Source organism: Salvia splendens, chromosome 1 (assembly GCF_004379255.2).
Source record: "Salvia splendens isolate huo1 chromosome 1, SspV2, whole genome shotgun sequence".
NCBI lineage: Eukaryota > Viridiplantae > Streptophyta > Magnoliopsida > Lamiales > Lamiaceae > Salvia > Salvia splendens.
The window spans coordinates 6,006,207-6,020,968 of record NC_056032.1 but is presented as its reverse complement, the minus strand read 5'-3'; the positions used below and the strand labels follow the sequence as shown (position 1 = coordinate 6,020,968).

General features: G+C 38.7%; 1 protein-coding gene across 3 annotated transcripts; it reads left to right on the top strand.

Annotated features, from left to right (window-relative positions):
- The first annotated feature begins 6,161 nt into the window (after positions 1 to 6,161).
- LOC121810151 (protein SCAR2-like) lies at positions 6,162 to 13,897 on the top strand. 3 transcript variants are annotated; one of them, XM_042210991.1, is made up of 9 exons: positions 6,162 to 6,426; positions 7,408 to 7,571; positions 7,882 to 8,005; positions 8,102 to 8,225; positions 8,938 to 9,002; positions 9,096 to 13,029; positions 13,111 to 13,194; positions 13,277 to 13,384; positions 13,469 to 13,897. In XM_042210991.1, the coding sequence occupies exons 1-9, from the start codon at positions 6,272 to 6,274 to the stop codon at positions 13,517 to 13,519; spliced, it is 4,809 nt and encodes a 1,602-aa protein (XP_042066925.1). In that variant the 5' UTR covers positions 6,162 to 6,271; the 3' UTR covers positions 13,520 to 13,897. The 3 variants fall into 3 exon arrangements, with proteins under 3 accessions (XP_042066925.1, XP_042066926.1, XP_042066927.1); XM_042210992.1 differs by lacking the exon at positions 7,408 to 7,571 and having other exon boundaries at positions 6,301 to 6,426; XM_042210993.1 differs by lacking the exons at positions 6,162 to 6,426; positions 7,408 to 7,571 and having other exon boundaries at positions 7,882 to 7,977.
- Positions 13,898 to 14,762: the final 865 nt, after the last annotated feature.

Below are 14,762 nucleotides of genomic sequence, written 5' to 3'. Positions count from 1 at the left end.
CACTGTTGGGAATGGTTTTCGATATTTTGTGTTTTTTATTGATGATTGCACCCACCGTTGGGAATGGTTTTTTATTTTTTGAAACACAAGTCTGAAGTATTTGATAGATTTACCTCTTTCTTTAAACTAGTACAAACACAATTCCAAACCACTATCCAAACCCTTAGATCAGATAATGGGAGGGAATTCGTAAACAGTGTTATGACCCAATTCTGTAAAGATAAGGGCGTGATCCACCAAACTTCCTGTGCATATACACCCGAGCAAAATGGGGTAGCTGAAAGAAAGAATCGAACAATCCTAGAAATGACCCGGGCCCTCATGATTGAATCCAAAGTCCCTACTTTTTTTTGGCCCGAAGCAGTTGCTACATCCGTTTATCTAATCAACCGTCCCCCGACCAAAATACTGAACATGAAAACCCCCTTGATGCCCTCGCCAAACAAGCCAAAATACTCGAGCACCTAAACCTTCAGCCAAAGGTCTTTGGATGTACTGTATACACTCATGTCCCAAAACACGAGCGAAGTAAACTATCGCCTTGTGCAACCAAATGCGTTTTTGTGGGGTATGGGGTGAATCAAAAAGGCTACCGTTGCTATGATCCTTCCACTCGAAAAAATTACCACCACCATGAACTGCAATTTCCTAGAGACCGAATTCTTTTATCATACCCACCTTAGTAGTCAGGGGGAGAGTGGTCCAACTACACATGAGGACTATCTAAGTTGGGTTGTGCCATTGCCAAGCTCCTCGATTGGGGATCCACCAGAACCAGTGCTAGTCACTGCTGCCGAGCAAGTCTCACCACAAGAACCTTCTCATCCGCCCCTGAGTGATCCTCCTCCGACGATATCCGAGGTAACTCTTGAACCGAATGTTGTTGAAAGTTCAGTTACTACTGACCCTGCTGATACAGAACCCCAAGAGAAGAATAACACCGTGGATGGAGATACAGGGAAATATGTGCTTCCCCACCGAAGTACAAGGGGAATCCCAGCCAAACGATACTCCCCTGAAAGGATAGGGAAGAAAACTCGCTATGGAGTGGCAAACTTCGTACAAGGAAACCTAACAAAGATGGCTCGGGCATTTGAGGCTGCGCTATACGAAGAAGAAGAGATCCCACAGACAGCCGAAGAGGCAATGAAGCATAAGAAATGGAGGGAAGCAATGCTCATTGAAATGAAAGCCCTAATGAAGAATAGTACGTGGATAAAATCGAAGCTACCCGAAGGAGCTAGAACTGTTGGGTGTAGGTGGGTATTTACGATAAAGAGAAAACCAGATGGAACGGTGGAGAGATACAAGGCACGACTCGTGGCGAAAGGATACACCCAGACATAAGGGGTAGACTATGCAGAAACTTTCTCCCCGGTGGCTAAGATTAACACCGTGCGGGTGTTATTCTCGATTGCTACTAATAAGGACTGGCCGCTCCACCAGTTTGATGTGACAAACGCATTTCTGCACGGAGAATTACCTAAGCCAGTATTCATGGAACCACCACCTGGTTTCACGAGAGAGTTTGCAGATGGGGAGGTGTGCCAGCTGAAGAAGACACTATACGGGTTGAAGCAGTCACCACGTGCATGGTTTGAGAGATTTACAGAAGTGATGAAGAAGTACGAGTATGAACAGAGTAATTCAGATCATACCTTATTTATCAAGAAAAAAGGGGGAAAGATCATGTGTTTAATCATATATGTAGACGACATGATCATTACCGGAGATAATGAGGGGGAGATAGCCCAACTAAGGAAGAATTTATTCCATGAGTTTGAGATGAAGGATCTTGGTCCTCTTAAGTACTTCTTAGGGATAGAGGTGTTGAGGTCAAGGAAGGGAATCTTTATAAATCAGAGGAAGTATATACTTGACTTGTTGGCTGAAATAGGGATGATTGACTGCAAACCCGCGGATACTCCGATGGTACAGAACCATGGGTTACAGATGAAGGAAGGTGCGAAGCTGACCGATAGGGGGAGATATCAGAGGCTAGTTGGTAAGCTTATCTATCTATCACATACACGACCTGATATTGCATATGCAGTTGGAATAGTGCGTCAGTTTATGCATTCACCACAAGAAGAACATTGGGAAGCTGTGCTAAGACTTGTCAGATACTTGAAGGGAACAGCCAAGCATGGGCTTGTATTCGAGAAACATGGTCACATGGAGATACACGACTTTACTGATGCAGATTGGGCAGGAAATCCGAATGATCGAAGGTCAACCGCCGGCTATTTTACCTTTGTAGGAGGTAACCTCGTAACATGGAGAAGTAAGAAGCAAAAGGTAGTCGCACTTTCTAGTGCAGAGGCAGAATTCCGGGGAATCAAAAGTGGACTGACAGAGGTGCTCTGGCTGCGGAGACTTATGACCGAATTAGATCTTCGATCTACGCTACCTTGTAGATTGTTTTGTGACAACAAGGCGGCTATCAGTATTTCAGAAAACCCGGTACAACACGATAGAACAAAGCATGTGGAAGTGGATAGGCACTTTATAAAGGAGAATCTCGAAGCAAAGGTGGTAGAAAACGCCTTATGTCAAGACCGAAGATCAATTGACAGATATCTTGACGAAGGCAGTGAATTCGAAGTCGTTTCGTGAAGTACTAGGCAAGCTAAATTTGGGAACCCCATTACTTAGCTTGATGGGGAGTGTTAGAATAAGATCACATAATATCGGGAGAATATTATGTGATTGATATGAGAATATATCATGCCTAAATTAGAGTAGCAATTATTGTAAATTTAGGTTTACCATATATGTAGAATACCTAGTCTATAAACATGTAATCTTTGTACCTCCTTATTCATAATAATAAACGTAGAAATTCTCCCACCAATCTTGACAATTAGTATATAACTGTCAATTGAAACTAAAAATATAACATATAACTGTCCCACATCGGTGTCAAGAGAAAACTGAAACTAGTATATAAGTCTCATGGGCCCCTCCTCCTATCACCAATTGGTTTTAGGATGGAACCCATGGATTTCTATCATGGTATCAGAGCGGGTCGCCGACTGTGGGTCATATTTAACTGACCCAGCAGTATATCTGGACTGAAACCGAAAAAAATGACTGACCCATCAGTATAACTGGGCTGAAAATTTGGGCCAAGTGGTCCCAACCGATCGAAAAAATTGGACCGATTGTCCAATCGATTAGAAAAATGTCCAACCCCTCCAAGGTTCACCTTGACGGGTTTGAGGGAGGGTGTTGGCAATTGAAACTAAAAATATAACATATAACTGTCTCACATCGGTGTAAAGAGAAAACTGAAACTAGTATATAAGTCTCATGGGCCCCTCCTCCTATCACCAATTGGTTTTAGGATGGAACCCATGGATTTCTATCAATAATATATACACATACATTGGTTTTTATTAATATTATATAATAATAGATAAAACGAATAAAAAAAATCATGGAATAGAATTACGATCTTTATAAATAACTTAAAATCCTCACATTGTCACAATTTTTAGTTTATAATTTAATAAAACTTCAAAAATGCATGGAAAAAAATTGTTTTCTGTCCAATCCATAGCCGACCCAACCTGGCCCACCCCGGCGGGCTTCACTTACGCGTCTCACCGGGCCTGGGTCGGACTGGGCTGGGTTGGGCTAGACCCAGCTTGACAAGTATAGTTGGGATGCTTTTGATAATTGAATAGGGGTTTGCAAAGGCCGCGCCACGGTGGACTCAAGCCCGAGACTTTTTGGCTCGACCATTAACCACTCTACCTCTTGGCCAACACACACTATGTGCGGTGTTCTTTTATAGCGAAGTGTCTACAAATGTAGGAAGTGAACGTGTGGTACATAATTTGTGGGACAGAGATTCATGTGTTTCTCTAAATCATTTCAATTTACTTGTTGCTGTATTGACAGCTGCTCTCTCTGGCCGTTTGACTGTTGAAATTGCTACTCCATACCTAACATTGAAGTATTAATTATTTCATTCTTTATTATACATATTATGACATGCTGTAGATTGAGACATTGCTACAAATTCATTTATGTCAATTTTTGTTTTGTTAGGTGGTTTTGTGGTCGCTGTTGATGATAGATAGAATTGAAACTATGCATGTATCTGATGAATTTTTAGTCATCTTTCATTATGTTACATTTCATTTCATGTTTTTTATACTTGTAGGGCTGTTGTTTTTATCTTTCCATTTAATTGTATGAAGATTTATAATTATTTATGGGCTATGAATTGGATGTCTTGTATTTTGGAGCCCATTTGAAAAATTATCAAGCCCATTAAATTATTTGGCAAAAGCCCATTTACCCAGAAAAATAGGAAGTTATAGTATATTTGACTATGAAACAATGATGCTATTTTTTTGAAATATACCAAAATAAATTGTCTATTCTTTACGACCTTGGCTGCAGTAGATTACAAAAAGATTTTTTTTTTTTTAGATTTACACATATGTATCCAGAAGTCCAGAGCAATCTGATATTTACACACATAGTTTCTTTATGTTTAATTTATTGTTCAACCAGTTGAAAAGCATGGATATTACATAGTGCGTGAACAAATGAAGAGAAGAAATAGAAGAAGAAAATTTTGGATACTTGATTAGTGCAATAGAGAAATCTTAGCTAAAGAATATGGTATAATATTATTTAATCAATATTATGATCATTTAATTGCCCTACATGGTGCATGGGATACTTCAAATTCCATCAATATTATCATAAGTCATAACCGTCATTACTCTTGAACAACTAAAACTAATGGCCTAGGATTAATAACCTACATGTGCTTAATCACTACTTACACACAAAAGAATAAATGAGCTGCACATGATCCTAAAAGCTTCCAATAAAATCAAATACTCCCTCCGTCCCGGACTACTTGCACTTATTTCCTTTTTAGGCGTCCCAAGTTATTTGCACTCTTTCCATTTTTAGTAAAAATTTTCACCTGCAGCCGTAATATTTGACTTTGCTATACACTCATTCCTTAATCTCCGTGCCGAAAAGGAAACGTGCGAGTAGTGCGGGACGGATGGAGTATATTAAATGAGCTTGCAGCCAACTCTGCCTAATACTATGATTAAGAGCAACCGTGACATTTTGGTGTTTCAATGAAGATTAGTAATTATAAGTTTCTTGTTTAAGATTAATATAAAACAAGCTTGTTAATACATGGTTTGTTGATGCCCATTCGAATTTCACATTAGTATGATATTGTCTGTTTTAGGCTAAAGTCTTATGATTTTATTTTCGGGATACTTCCTAAAAGCCCATGTACTAATAAAACAGGGGTTGCAATTATATGTTGCTTATACATTTTCTAATTTTATATGTGAGATGTTTGAATCCAAAAAGTTTAAATGAGATTAACTAAAGTCAAAATAAATAGGGTAAAAAGGTACTAGAATCTATGTGTTGGGATCTGAAGAAATACAAAGAAACAAAGAGGCTGAATTAGTGAAATTCGTTTGAAAAACAATTGGGTTAATTTAATAACACTACAATTTTTAATTTTTCTTATACGTTTTATAAATCTTGGCACTAAAAAGATGTTCATAACCAATTGAGTATCTTAACAACATTGATTGGAATGATGTGAAAGTTAAAATGGCGATGACATCTAAAAAGGTATACATGGATAATGTTCTATTCATCTATTTTCTTAAACTATGTCGTCCTAACTTATTTACATATCCAATTAGTTTATACTCTAATAACTTTTTGTAACTAAATTCGCTTTAATTTGGCCTAAAATAGTTGATGGGGTTTATAAATGAAACACGCGAAAAATTGCGTTATTATATGCAATCATCCCAAAATTAAGTTAAAATTTACTAAGTCGATTCACTTGTTCAAACGCCAAATTTGGGGTAAAATTTTAGTAGTATGAAATGAAATCTACATATTTTTCAATTATTCTACACTCAATTCGCCTTAAATGAATCCTCACCCCTAGATAGAAGTGACAACTTTTTTCTAACTTTCTAAAAACTTTTTGATAAACACATGCTCGTGCCAACCATTTATTTCATCCATTATTACCGAAATCGAATAAAACAAACACTTAATTACAAACATAAAAATAGAAAAGAAAAATCAATAAAGAAAAGGTAGAAAAATTCCAAAATAAAAAAAAGTATAGTTTCTTGTCTGGTTATTTAGCATTAGTCAAACAAAAGTCCGCTCCTCCCAAAATCCTCTCCACATTTGCAAAATTGATGAGTCAAAATTCCGTTGGATTTGATTCCTCGGCGACGAAACTGCAGAAATGCCGATGAATCGCTACGAGATACGTGACGAGTACAGCTTGGCCGATCCGGAGCTGTATCGAGCCGCCGACAAGGATGATCCCGAGGCCTTGCTTGAAGGCGTCGCCATGGCTGGCATGGTCGGCGTCCTTCGCCAGCTCGGAGACCTAGCCGAGTGAGTTTTCAATCTTCGATTCGAGTTCGTGCTCTGCAGTTTTGCTGTTTTTTTCGTGTTTTGGGTGTAAATTTGAGGAATTAGGTGTTGTGTGGAGGTAATGATGAGCTCGGAGGTGTTGGTCTCTGTTGCTTGATTTGTTCTTCAGCTACTGTTGTATCCATTTCTTTATGCAGATTCAGAATGTGATTACTGTTTAGCTTCTACTGTTTTTTTTCCGTTGGTGTTGGTTGTTTGTACTGTTCTCACTTGAATTTCGGTTTTCTGTTGAAATTTAGGGATTTAGGGTTTCTGTGTGTTTTTGTACAGTTGGCAGATTGGCAACCCGGCTTCTTTGTTAAGTTGAATGATGCTAGTTTTATGGTTCATATAATTTGTTTTGTTTATCTTAGTTCAATTCGTGGTTTGAATTAGTCTGGAATTTCAATAGCTTTGTTGATGAGAAGACTTGGAATCGAAAATCCTTATTACGGTTACACTCTTGGTCCGTGGTACATGTTTTTACTTAGAAATTGATAAGTTGATAACCTTAATTGGAGTTTTTTGTTATGATCTTCTGATTATGGAGAATTTTATACCTCTAGTTAGAATGTAGTATTTTCATGCTCGCATGATACCACACAACAATCTCAGAACTGAGGGGGCATTTGAGTTGGAAATGATCATGTATCTCATGGTTCTTGTAGACTCAGGTTTTGTTCTCTGCACCAGAAGGTGAAGCAATAAAGCTTCATTTTGTACATGTGATCAAGGGCCTATGTGCCTACAAGTTTGTTATTCAAGTTATGAAAAGTCTTAGCCCATTGAACATTAGCTAATTGCAATAGAGTCCCTCTTTCCTTTTCATCAGTCGAAACAATTGATCTTCTGGATTTTGTACTTCTTTTCCTTTTCTTGCCTGAGTTGGAGGGTGTACCGCTTAATCATTTTCGAGAAAGATCTACCAGGAAAAACTTCTCATAATTGTTGTGGCTATTAAAGGTTTGCAGCAGAGATTTTCCATGATCTACATGAAGAAGTGATGGCTACTGCTGTAAGAGGGCACGGTTTAATGATGCGAGTCCAACAGCTTGAGGTTGAAGTTCCTTCAGTTGAAAAGGCACTTCTTTCCCAAACTGACCTTTCCTCGGTCTTTTACAATACTGGTAGAACTTTATTTTCATTATATTGTATCTCAATATTATCCTCATTTATGCTTATAGCCGAAGAATTGTAGAACTCTAGATCCTTCATTTTGTTATTAACCGGGTTACAAAGGCTTCTTAATTTATTAAACTTATATTGTTTCACAAAGCAATATCTTATAGAGGTGAACACTATGGGGTTATTCATGGTTTTCAGGGGCTTTCTTTATCTATGGAATCTGTCACTCTGACTCTCACACTCTCCCTCTCTCTCTAGCATCTTCTGTTTTCTATGATATAATCGTATTTTATTTGACATATCATGTTCCAGGTGTTGATTGGCATGCTAATATACAATTGGAGCAGAATCTGGTCACACAAGGAGATTTGCCTCGTTTTGTAATGGACTCCTATGAAGAATGCAGAGGTCCTCCTCGACTATTTCTTCTAGACAAGTGCGGAGTGATACTTCATTCTTTAAGTTAACTGAATAACATATCTTTCAAAATAATATTCATATCTTTAATAATGTTATTGATTTTTTCATTTAGGTTTGATGTTGCCGGTGCTGGAGCATGTCTAAAACGCTACACTGATCCTTCATTCTTTAAACTAGAAACATCTACAGCAGCTACTGCAAATGTCCAAAGGGAAAAGAAAATCAGGAAAGCAAAGGTGCATCATTTTCACTATTTGTAGTGTGCTAGTAATAAATAGTGCTGAATAACTTGAAATTCTATTTTCTCCTAGTGCATATGGTGTTGCATGTAATGATGTTTCGGTATATTTAATCTCAAATCCTAATATATGACCTTATAACGTACTACCTCTGTCCACCAATAAACGTCCCTTTTTGCCATTTACGTCCGTCCACCAATAAAAGTCACATTTACTTTTTACCAAAAAGGACCCCACATTCCACACTAACTTTATCCCACTCACATTTCATTATAAAACTAATATATAGAAGTAGGACCCACTTTCCACTATCCTTTTCAACTCACTCTCTATTACATTTCTAACCTCTATTACATTTCTTAAAACCTGTGTCCGGTCAAATATGAACCCCTAAGTGCTTATTAGATTTTACAATATCAATGGATACTTTAAGCAAACATATTAAGAGCTTTCAAATGAATCTGTACTTGAACTCAGATCAGTATTGTTTTTTCCTCCTATGGGAATATTAACTCATCCTAGCACAGCAATACTAATGATTTTGCTGCTTGAAATAGTAAAACTAGATTTGATATCTTGCATTGATTTGTTTTTTCCTTTATCTTGAGAGTTGAGTGAGGTCTCTAGCATCATCAGACGCTTCTTTTATAGTGCCTCTGCGTGCCATACTGTAATAGACATTGGTTAATAATTTGCTGGTATTTATCAGAAGAAAGGACCACATGCAAGATATGGAGGAACTCCTGAAACTTTGCAAGAGTCATCACATGCAAAGTATGATGATCTTTCTTCATTGATATACTTCTCGTTTTCAATGATTATGCATATGAGTGATAAGTGACTCATGTGATTCCTAAACTTTTACAGACTCCATCAGCTTTTACTGAAGGAATGTGTTGAAAATGGTGTTAGTAAACCTGCATACCGTGCCAGATTGAAAAGGAGGCCATATGCATTCCCGTTTAGCTTAAAATATGGGAAGAGCTACATGGAAGAATTATTAAAGAATCCGTCCCCCGAGCATAAATTGCTTCATGGGGTCACTGTGAGTTCACCCTTGCGGATGTCTATGGATGATCAAAATGAATCTGTACTTGAACTCAGATCAGTGAGTCCTGGTAGAGAAAGTGAAGGAAGCGAAAGTGATTCTCCTTTTGCAGATAAAGAGGAAATTTTGCCGAAATCATCCTCAAATCAGAGAAATGATGCTTTGACAGATATCAGAACATATGGGGTATCATCACTTATTAATATTCTTACAGATGACATCCCGTCCATTTTTTATGAGGAGACCAGTGGAAAGGATATAGCTATAGATGGGGAAAGGAAAATGGAAGGCAGCTCAATAGGTTACCAATCGGATGAGGTTGCCAGTGAGATAGACAATTTCGTGGATGCACCTTCAACCATGGAATCAGAAATGGATACGGACTCTGAGTTGAAGGTGAATAATAAATTTACCTCGTATAGGAAAAATCAACCACAGGCTTCTCTTAAAAATGAAGCACGTTCCCATTCTCTGTCATTAGATTCTCAATCCACTGGAGACTTCTCAATATCAGATGAGGGGAACAATTCATACAAAAAGGAAATATCTAGCTTCTTATCTTCGGACTCTCCAAGAACCTCAGCTGAAAACCCACAAATAGAAAAATTATCTGCTGGTGGATTTCCATCTGCTGATATTCCTGAATTTGTTATAGTTAATTCATCATCCATTGAGAGAACTCCGCAACATTCTCCTGCAGAAAATGCTTCAAAACCTGTGCGTTCTAATAATACGTTATGTGGCAATGACTCAGCCCCTGAGAACAGGGCTGACTTTGAGCAGCCTACTTGTAGTTCGAGCAGCATTACTAAATCAGGTCCTACTTTACCTCATTATGATTCAAGAACAGTTGCAGTAGAAGGAACTGTAAGAGGAGCTAAATCAGATGAAACATTCTCAAACTCGGATGAAGATGAAGAAAAGAGAGACCTGATTTCAGATTCTCCATGTTCTCCCAGTGCTTCTCATTTCAAGTCACTGAAAGATGATTCTCAGAGGCCCTCTTCTGGAGAACATCTTCGTGGTGAGATACCTTGGAGGTCACCCTATGCTGCTATTAGTCATCATACCTCTGATAGTTTAGATGCTATATCTGCTCATTCGGTGCGTGATGATGACTCTGATCAGAAGAATCTTAATCAGTTTCAGAATATACCTTCCATCGTGAACACCGATAATAATATTTATGAACACATAATTGATACTGAAGTGATCTTATCAAAGGAGAACCCAATTCCAGGTAAATTGGACAAAAAGGTCGCGAAGTTGACTGATAACTTTGCAAATGATTACATTGAAATAGCCCATAACGGAGACAATGTCGCGTCAGAAGTTTCTGAAGGAGACGAAAGAGATCTAAGTAGTGATTGCTATTATGACGATCCAAATGTTGTTTCTGAAACTTTGGACTCTGAAGAGCATTGCACTAATCAGATCAGCACAGGGACTTTAACTTTGCCGGGTATAGGTCAAACTCCTATTTTGTTGGAGGAAGGTCTTGTTACTCATGAAGGACCAACAGCAATAAATGGAACCTCTAAACTTGGATGCCCCAAAACTTCAGAAGTTATGGGGTTGCAGATAGGGATAACAGATGAGGTCAACCCCATCGGTCTTTCAGCTCCAGAAAATTCATTTTGTATGCCGGAGAAACTTGAAGATTCTTCAGGGATATCTTACACCACAGAAAGGGATGGTATCAACCTCGACAGCGGCATTGCTGAAGTAGAACATTCTGAAATTTCTAGCTCCACATGTTTGAAATTACCGAATCAAATGACTGAGTCATTAGATGAGTTAGACCCAAGTACGAATCAATCTGAGAATGCTAGGATGTCTTGCTCTACACCTGCAGTTTCTGACAATTCTATCTTGGAGAATGTCAGTTTACCCTCAGGCCTTAATATATTGGTTGAAGAGCATGTTCCTTGCTTTCAGGATCTGGGTCTGGGTGTACTTGAGGATCATGCAACCAGTCTCTCTGGATTGAATAGGGAGTCAGGGGTGGAGGAGGCAGAAGGGAGTGATATTTCAGGAAGTCGTAGCGATTTAGTGGAAGATGTGGATGACAGAGAAGCTGCTGCACTAGATTTTGTTGCAGTCTGTGAAACGAAGCATGATGATCTGGGTCTGGGTGTACTTGAGGATCATGCAACTAGTCTCTCTGGATTGAATAGGGAATCAGAGGTGGAGGAGGAAGAAGGAAGTGATATTTCAGGAAGTCGTAGCGAATTAGTGGAGGATGTGGATGACAGAGAAGCTGCTGCACTGGATTGTGTTGCAGTCTGTGAAACGAAGCATGATTATCATCTCAAACCCAAAGTGTCGCATACTGATTTTGGTTCATGTCTTGATTCTGAAGCGGTTGATATGGTTAATGCTTCACAAACTCTGACTCCTCTGGAGCAAAGTGGCCTAGATACAGAAGATGATTCTTTCCATCAAAGTAGTCTAGAGAATATAGTCTCTGATGTTGACTCATTACACATCGCTTCTGTGGCTGAAGAATCTGTCTTGCCAGAAAATATTGAACTACATTCTGCCGCTATTGAAGATGCTTTGCCTGATTCTATTGAAATAATAAGTTCAGAGTTGTCATCTGCATTTCCTACAACTCAACTGCAGATGTTGGATCATGATAATGGCAAAGGATTTGACAACTTTACCTCATCAGTTCCACCTCCTGACTATTCACCTTCAGTGCCGGCACTTCCAGGTCTACAAAACTATGGCACTGATGCCTCTGTGTATCCCAAGGATCCATCGGGGTTAACGTTCCCCCTTGGTAATTTCCCCCCTGAAACTAATCAGATGAACCTACACCAGTCACCTTCTTTGCCACCTCTCCCTCCACTTCAGTGGAGGATAGGCAAGCCTCAGCATGCCTCGTCTACTACAGAGGTAGAGAAAATGGAAATCAAGGAAGTATTTCCAGAAGCAATCTTTCCTCCTGAGATCTCCACAGGAAATGTTAGTTCCATGCCTGAACACTTGAAAGAATCTCGAATTCAGAAGATGGTTGGCCTCCCACAAAAAATAGAAAACGAGCAGGACCAGGTGCAGCTACAGCCACAGCAGCAACTTTTGAATCCTACAATGGAGAAAGAGGTCCCATCACCAGCTGAAGAAGTTGAAGTTGAAGTTGAAGTTGAAGTTGCTGAAGGGAGTCGAAGGGTAATATTGCCTATTCAAATAGGCATGCCTCAACATGCCTCATCTACTACAGAGGTAGAGAAAATGGAAATCAAGGAAGTATTTCCAGAAGCAGTCTTTCCTCCTGGGATCTCCGCTGGAAATGTTAGTTCTGTGCCTGGACATATGAAAGAATCTCCAGTTCAGAAGATGGTTTGCCTCCCACAAAATATAGAAAACGAGCAGGACCAGGTGCAGCTACAGCCACAGCCACAGCAACAACTTTTGAATCCTACAATGGACAAAGAGGTCCCATCACCAGCTGAAGAAGTTGAAGCTGAAGTTGCTGAAGGGAGTCAAATGGTAAAATTGCCTATTCAAATAGTCCCACAGTCCACATTAAAAGAAGAGGGTGATAACATGGATCAGGCAGCTCACCCACCACCAGAAGTAGAAACTCCTCAGCAAAAGCAGCAGCTTCATCTTGTATTGCCCATTCAGGAGTGTGTAGTCCCTTCACCAGCTGTGGAAGATGGAGTTGCTAAAGGGTATCGAACAATTAAACTTCCTCGAACTTGCAACCCTATTATTGGTTCTGCTGCTGCTCTTGATAAGAGTAGAGTAAGTATCCTTAGTTCCTTCGATTGAAATCACAATTTGTTTTCCCCAGTCTAAGTTATTCTTGTTGCAACTTATTTGCAGCTGCGGAAGGTTACTGAACATGTCGGACCTCAGAAACAAAAGCAAGAAGGAAGAGATGCTCTCCTGGATCAAATAAGGGCCAAGGTACGATTGAACAGATTTAATTATGCTATGCAAACTTTACAGCTGTTTATGGTGAATGCTCACATCCACCTCTATTGGTCAGTCCTTCAACCTGAAACCTGCTGCAACAACAAAGCCTAGTAGCATTCCGGGACCTAACACCAATCTTAAAGTTGCTGCAATTCTGGAGAAAGCAAATGCAATTCGCCAGGTCTCATTCTCTTTTCCTCAGACACCCTATTGTCCTAGTTTTACGCTGTTCATAGTTATTAACAGAAGTGATCCAATGCTATAGGCCTTGGCTGGTAGTGATGAAGATGATGAAGATAATTGGAGTGATTCATGAATCTTGCCTGCCAGTTTATTCCAAAATGTCCTCCTTCCTCATCCACCACAATCTCTTCAAGTTTCCACCAGCTATGGATGTTTCCGGGCAATAGTCGAGTCTGTGTAAATATGTTCGACACACGGAGAAAACAGAAGCTCTGCGAGCACTACCTGGTTCGTTTGCTGTGTATGTATGTTGGAGGATGAGTAGTGTAACAAATTTTTTCAAGTGTACAAAGCATGTCCTTTTCGATTTTGTCTTGGTGAATACTTGCTCGAATAGATCTGTAGAAGATACATCATTAGTTGAAATTACTAATTATTTGTATCTTTCACTCCTGTGTCAAAATTCTTGACATTTGAGTCATACTTTTTATATATTAGTTTTATCATGAAATATGAGCAAAATGAGTTATGGAATATGAGGTCTAGTAAAATAAAATGAGATTCTATTGGTGGAGGACCAAAATGGCTAAAAGGGACTCCCATTGCTAGCAAATGGAGTATGTAATAAAGCGCATGTTACTTGTTACTTAGACCATGTCCAAGGGTACATTAAAATCTTAAAATGAGACATGTAATTAGCTCTAATGGTATTCAAAAACCAATTTCATTTTTTATTTTTGAGTAAAAAATACCTATCTTTTACACTAAACCAAAATCAAAATATTTTTCAAATTTTGCGAGTAAAAAAGATATGATATATATTTTTTAAAGTTTAAGTTTAGTGTAAATGGTTGGAGTCAAATCATGTTTGATGTAACATTTACTCTAAAATGGTTTGAGTTTACTATAAATGGTTGGAGATGCTACTCCCTTCGTCCGCAAAATGTTGTCCATGTTTGACTCGACACGGGTTTTAAGAAAAGTGAGTGAAAAAAGTTAGTAGAATGTAGGCTCCACATTTATATATTAGTTTTATAATAAAATGTGAGTGTAATGAGTTAGTGGAAACAGGGTCCATTTACTAAAAATGGAAAGAAAGAAAAAAAGTAAAGTGAACAATATTTCACGGATAGATCAAAATAGTAAAACTGGATAATATTTTACGGACGAAGGGATTATCCTTGGGAGTGTCACGACTTGATCTCGAGTAACCGAACACCTTGGCAATAAAAAAATCAACCAAGACTTTTTTACTAGTTCACTGTTTAAAATCTTTTCACGTTGAAGAAGTTTATGGGCTGGAAAAGATCTGTATGGGCCTTTATTTGGAGCTTACTTACATTGATAGCCCATCAGTTACTACGACTTATAAATTC

Bases quoted from the DNA above. Each gene is read 5' to 3' on its own strand.
- LOC121810151 (XM_042210991.1), top strand. From the start codon at position 6,272: ATGCCGATGAATCGCTACGAGATACGTGACGAGTACAGCTTGGCCGAT. The intron at 7,572-7,881 runs GTAGAACTTTAT...ATCATGTTCCAG, and splicing joins CTCGGTCTTTTACAATACTG to GTGTTGATTGGCATGCTAAT. The intron at 9,003-9,095 runs GTATGATGATCT...AAACTTTTACAG, and splicing joins CAAGAGTCATCACATGCAAA to ACTCCATCAGCTTTTACTGA.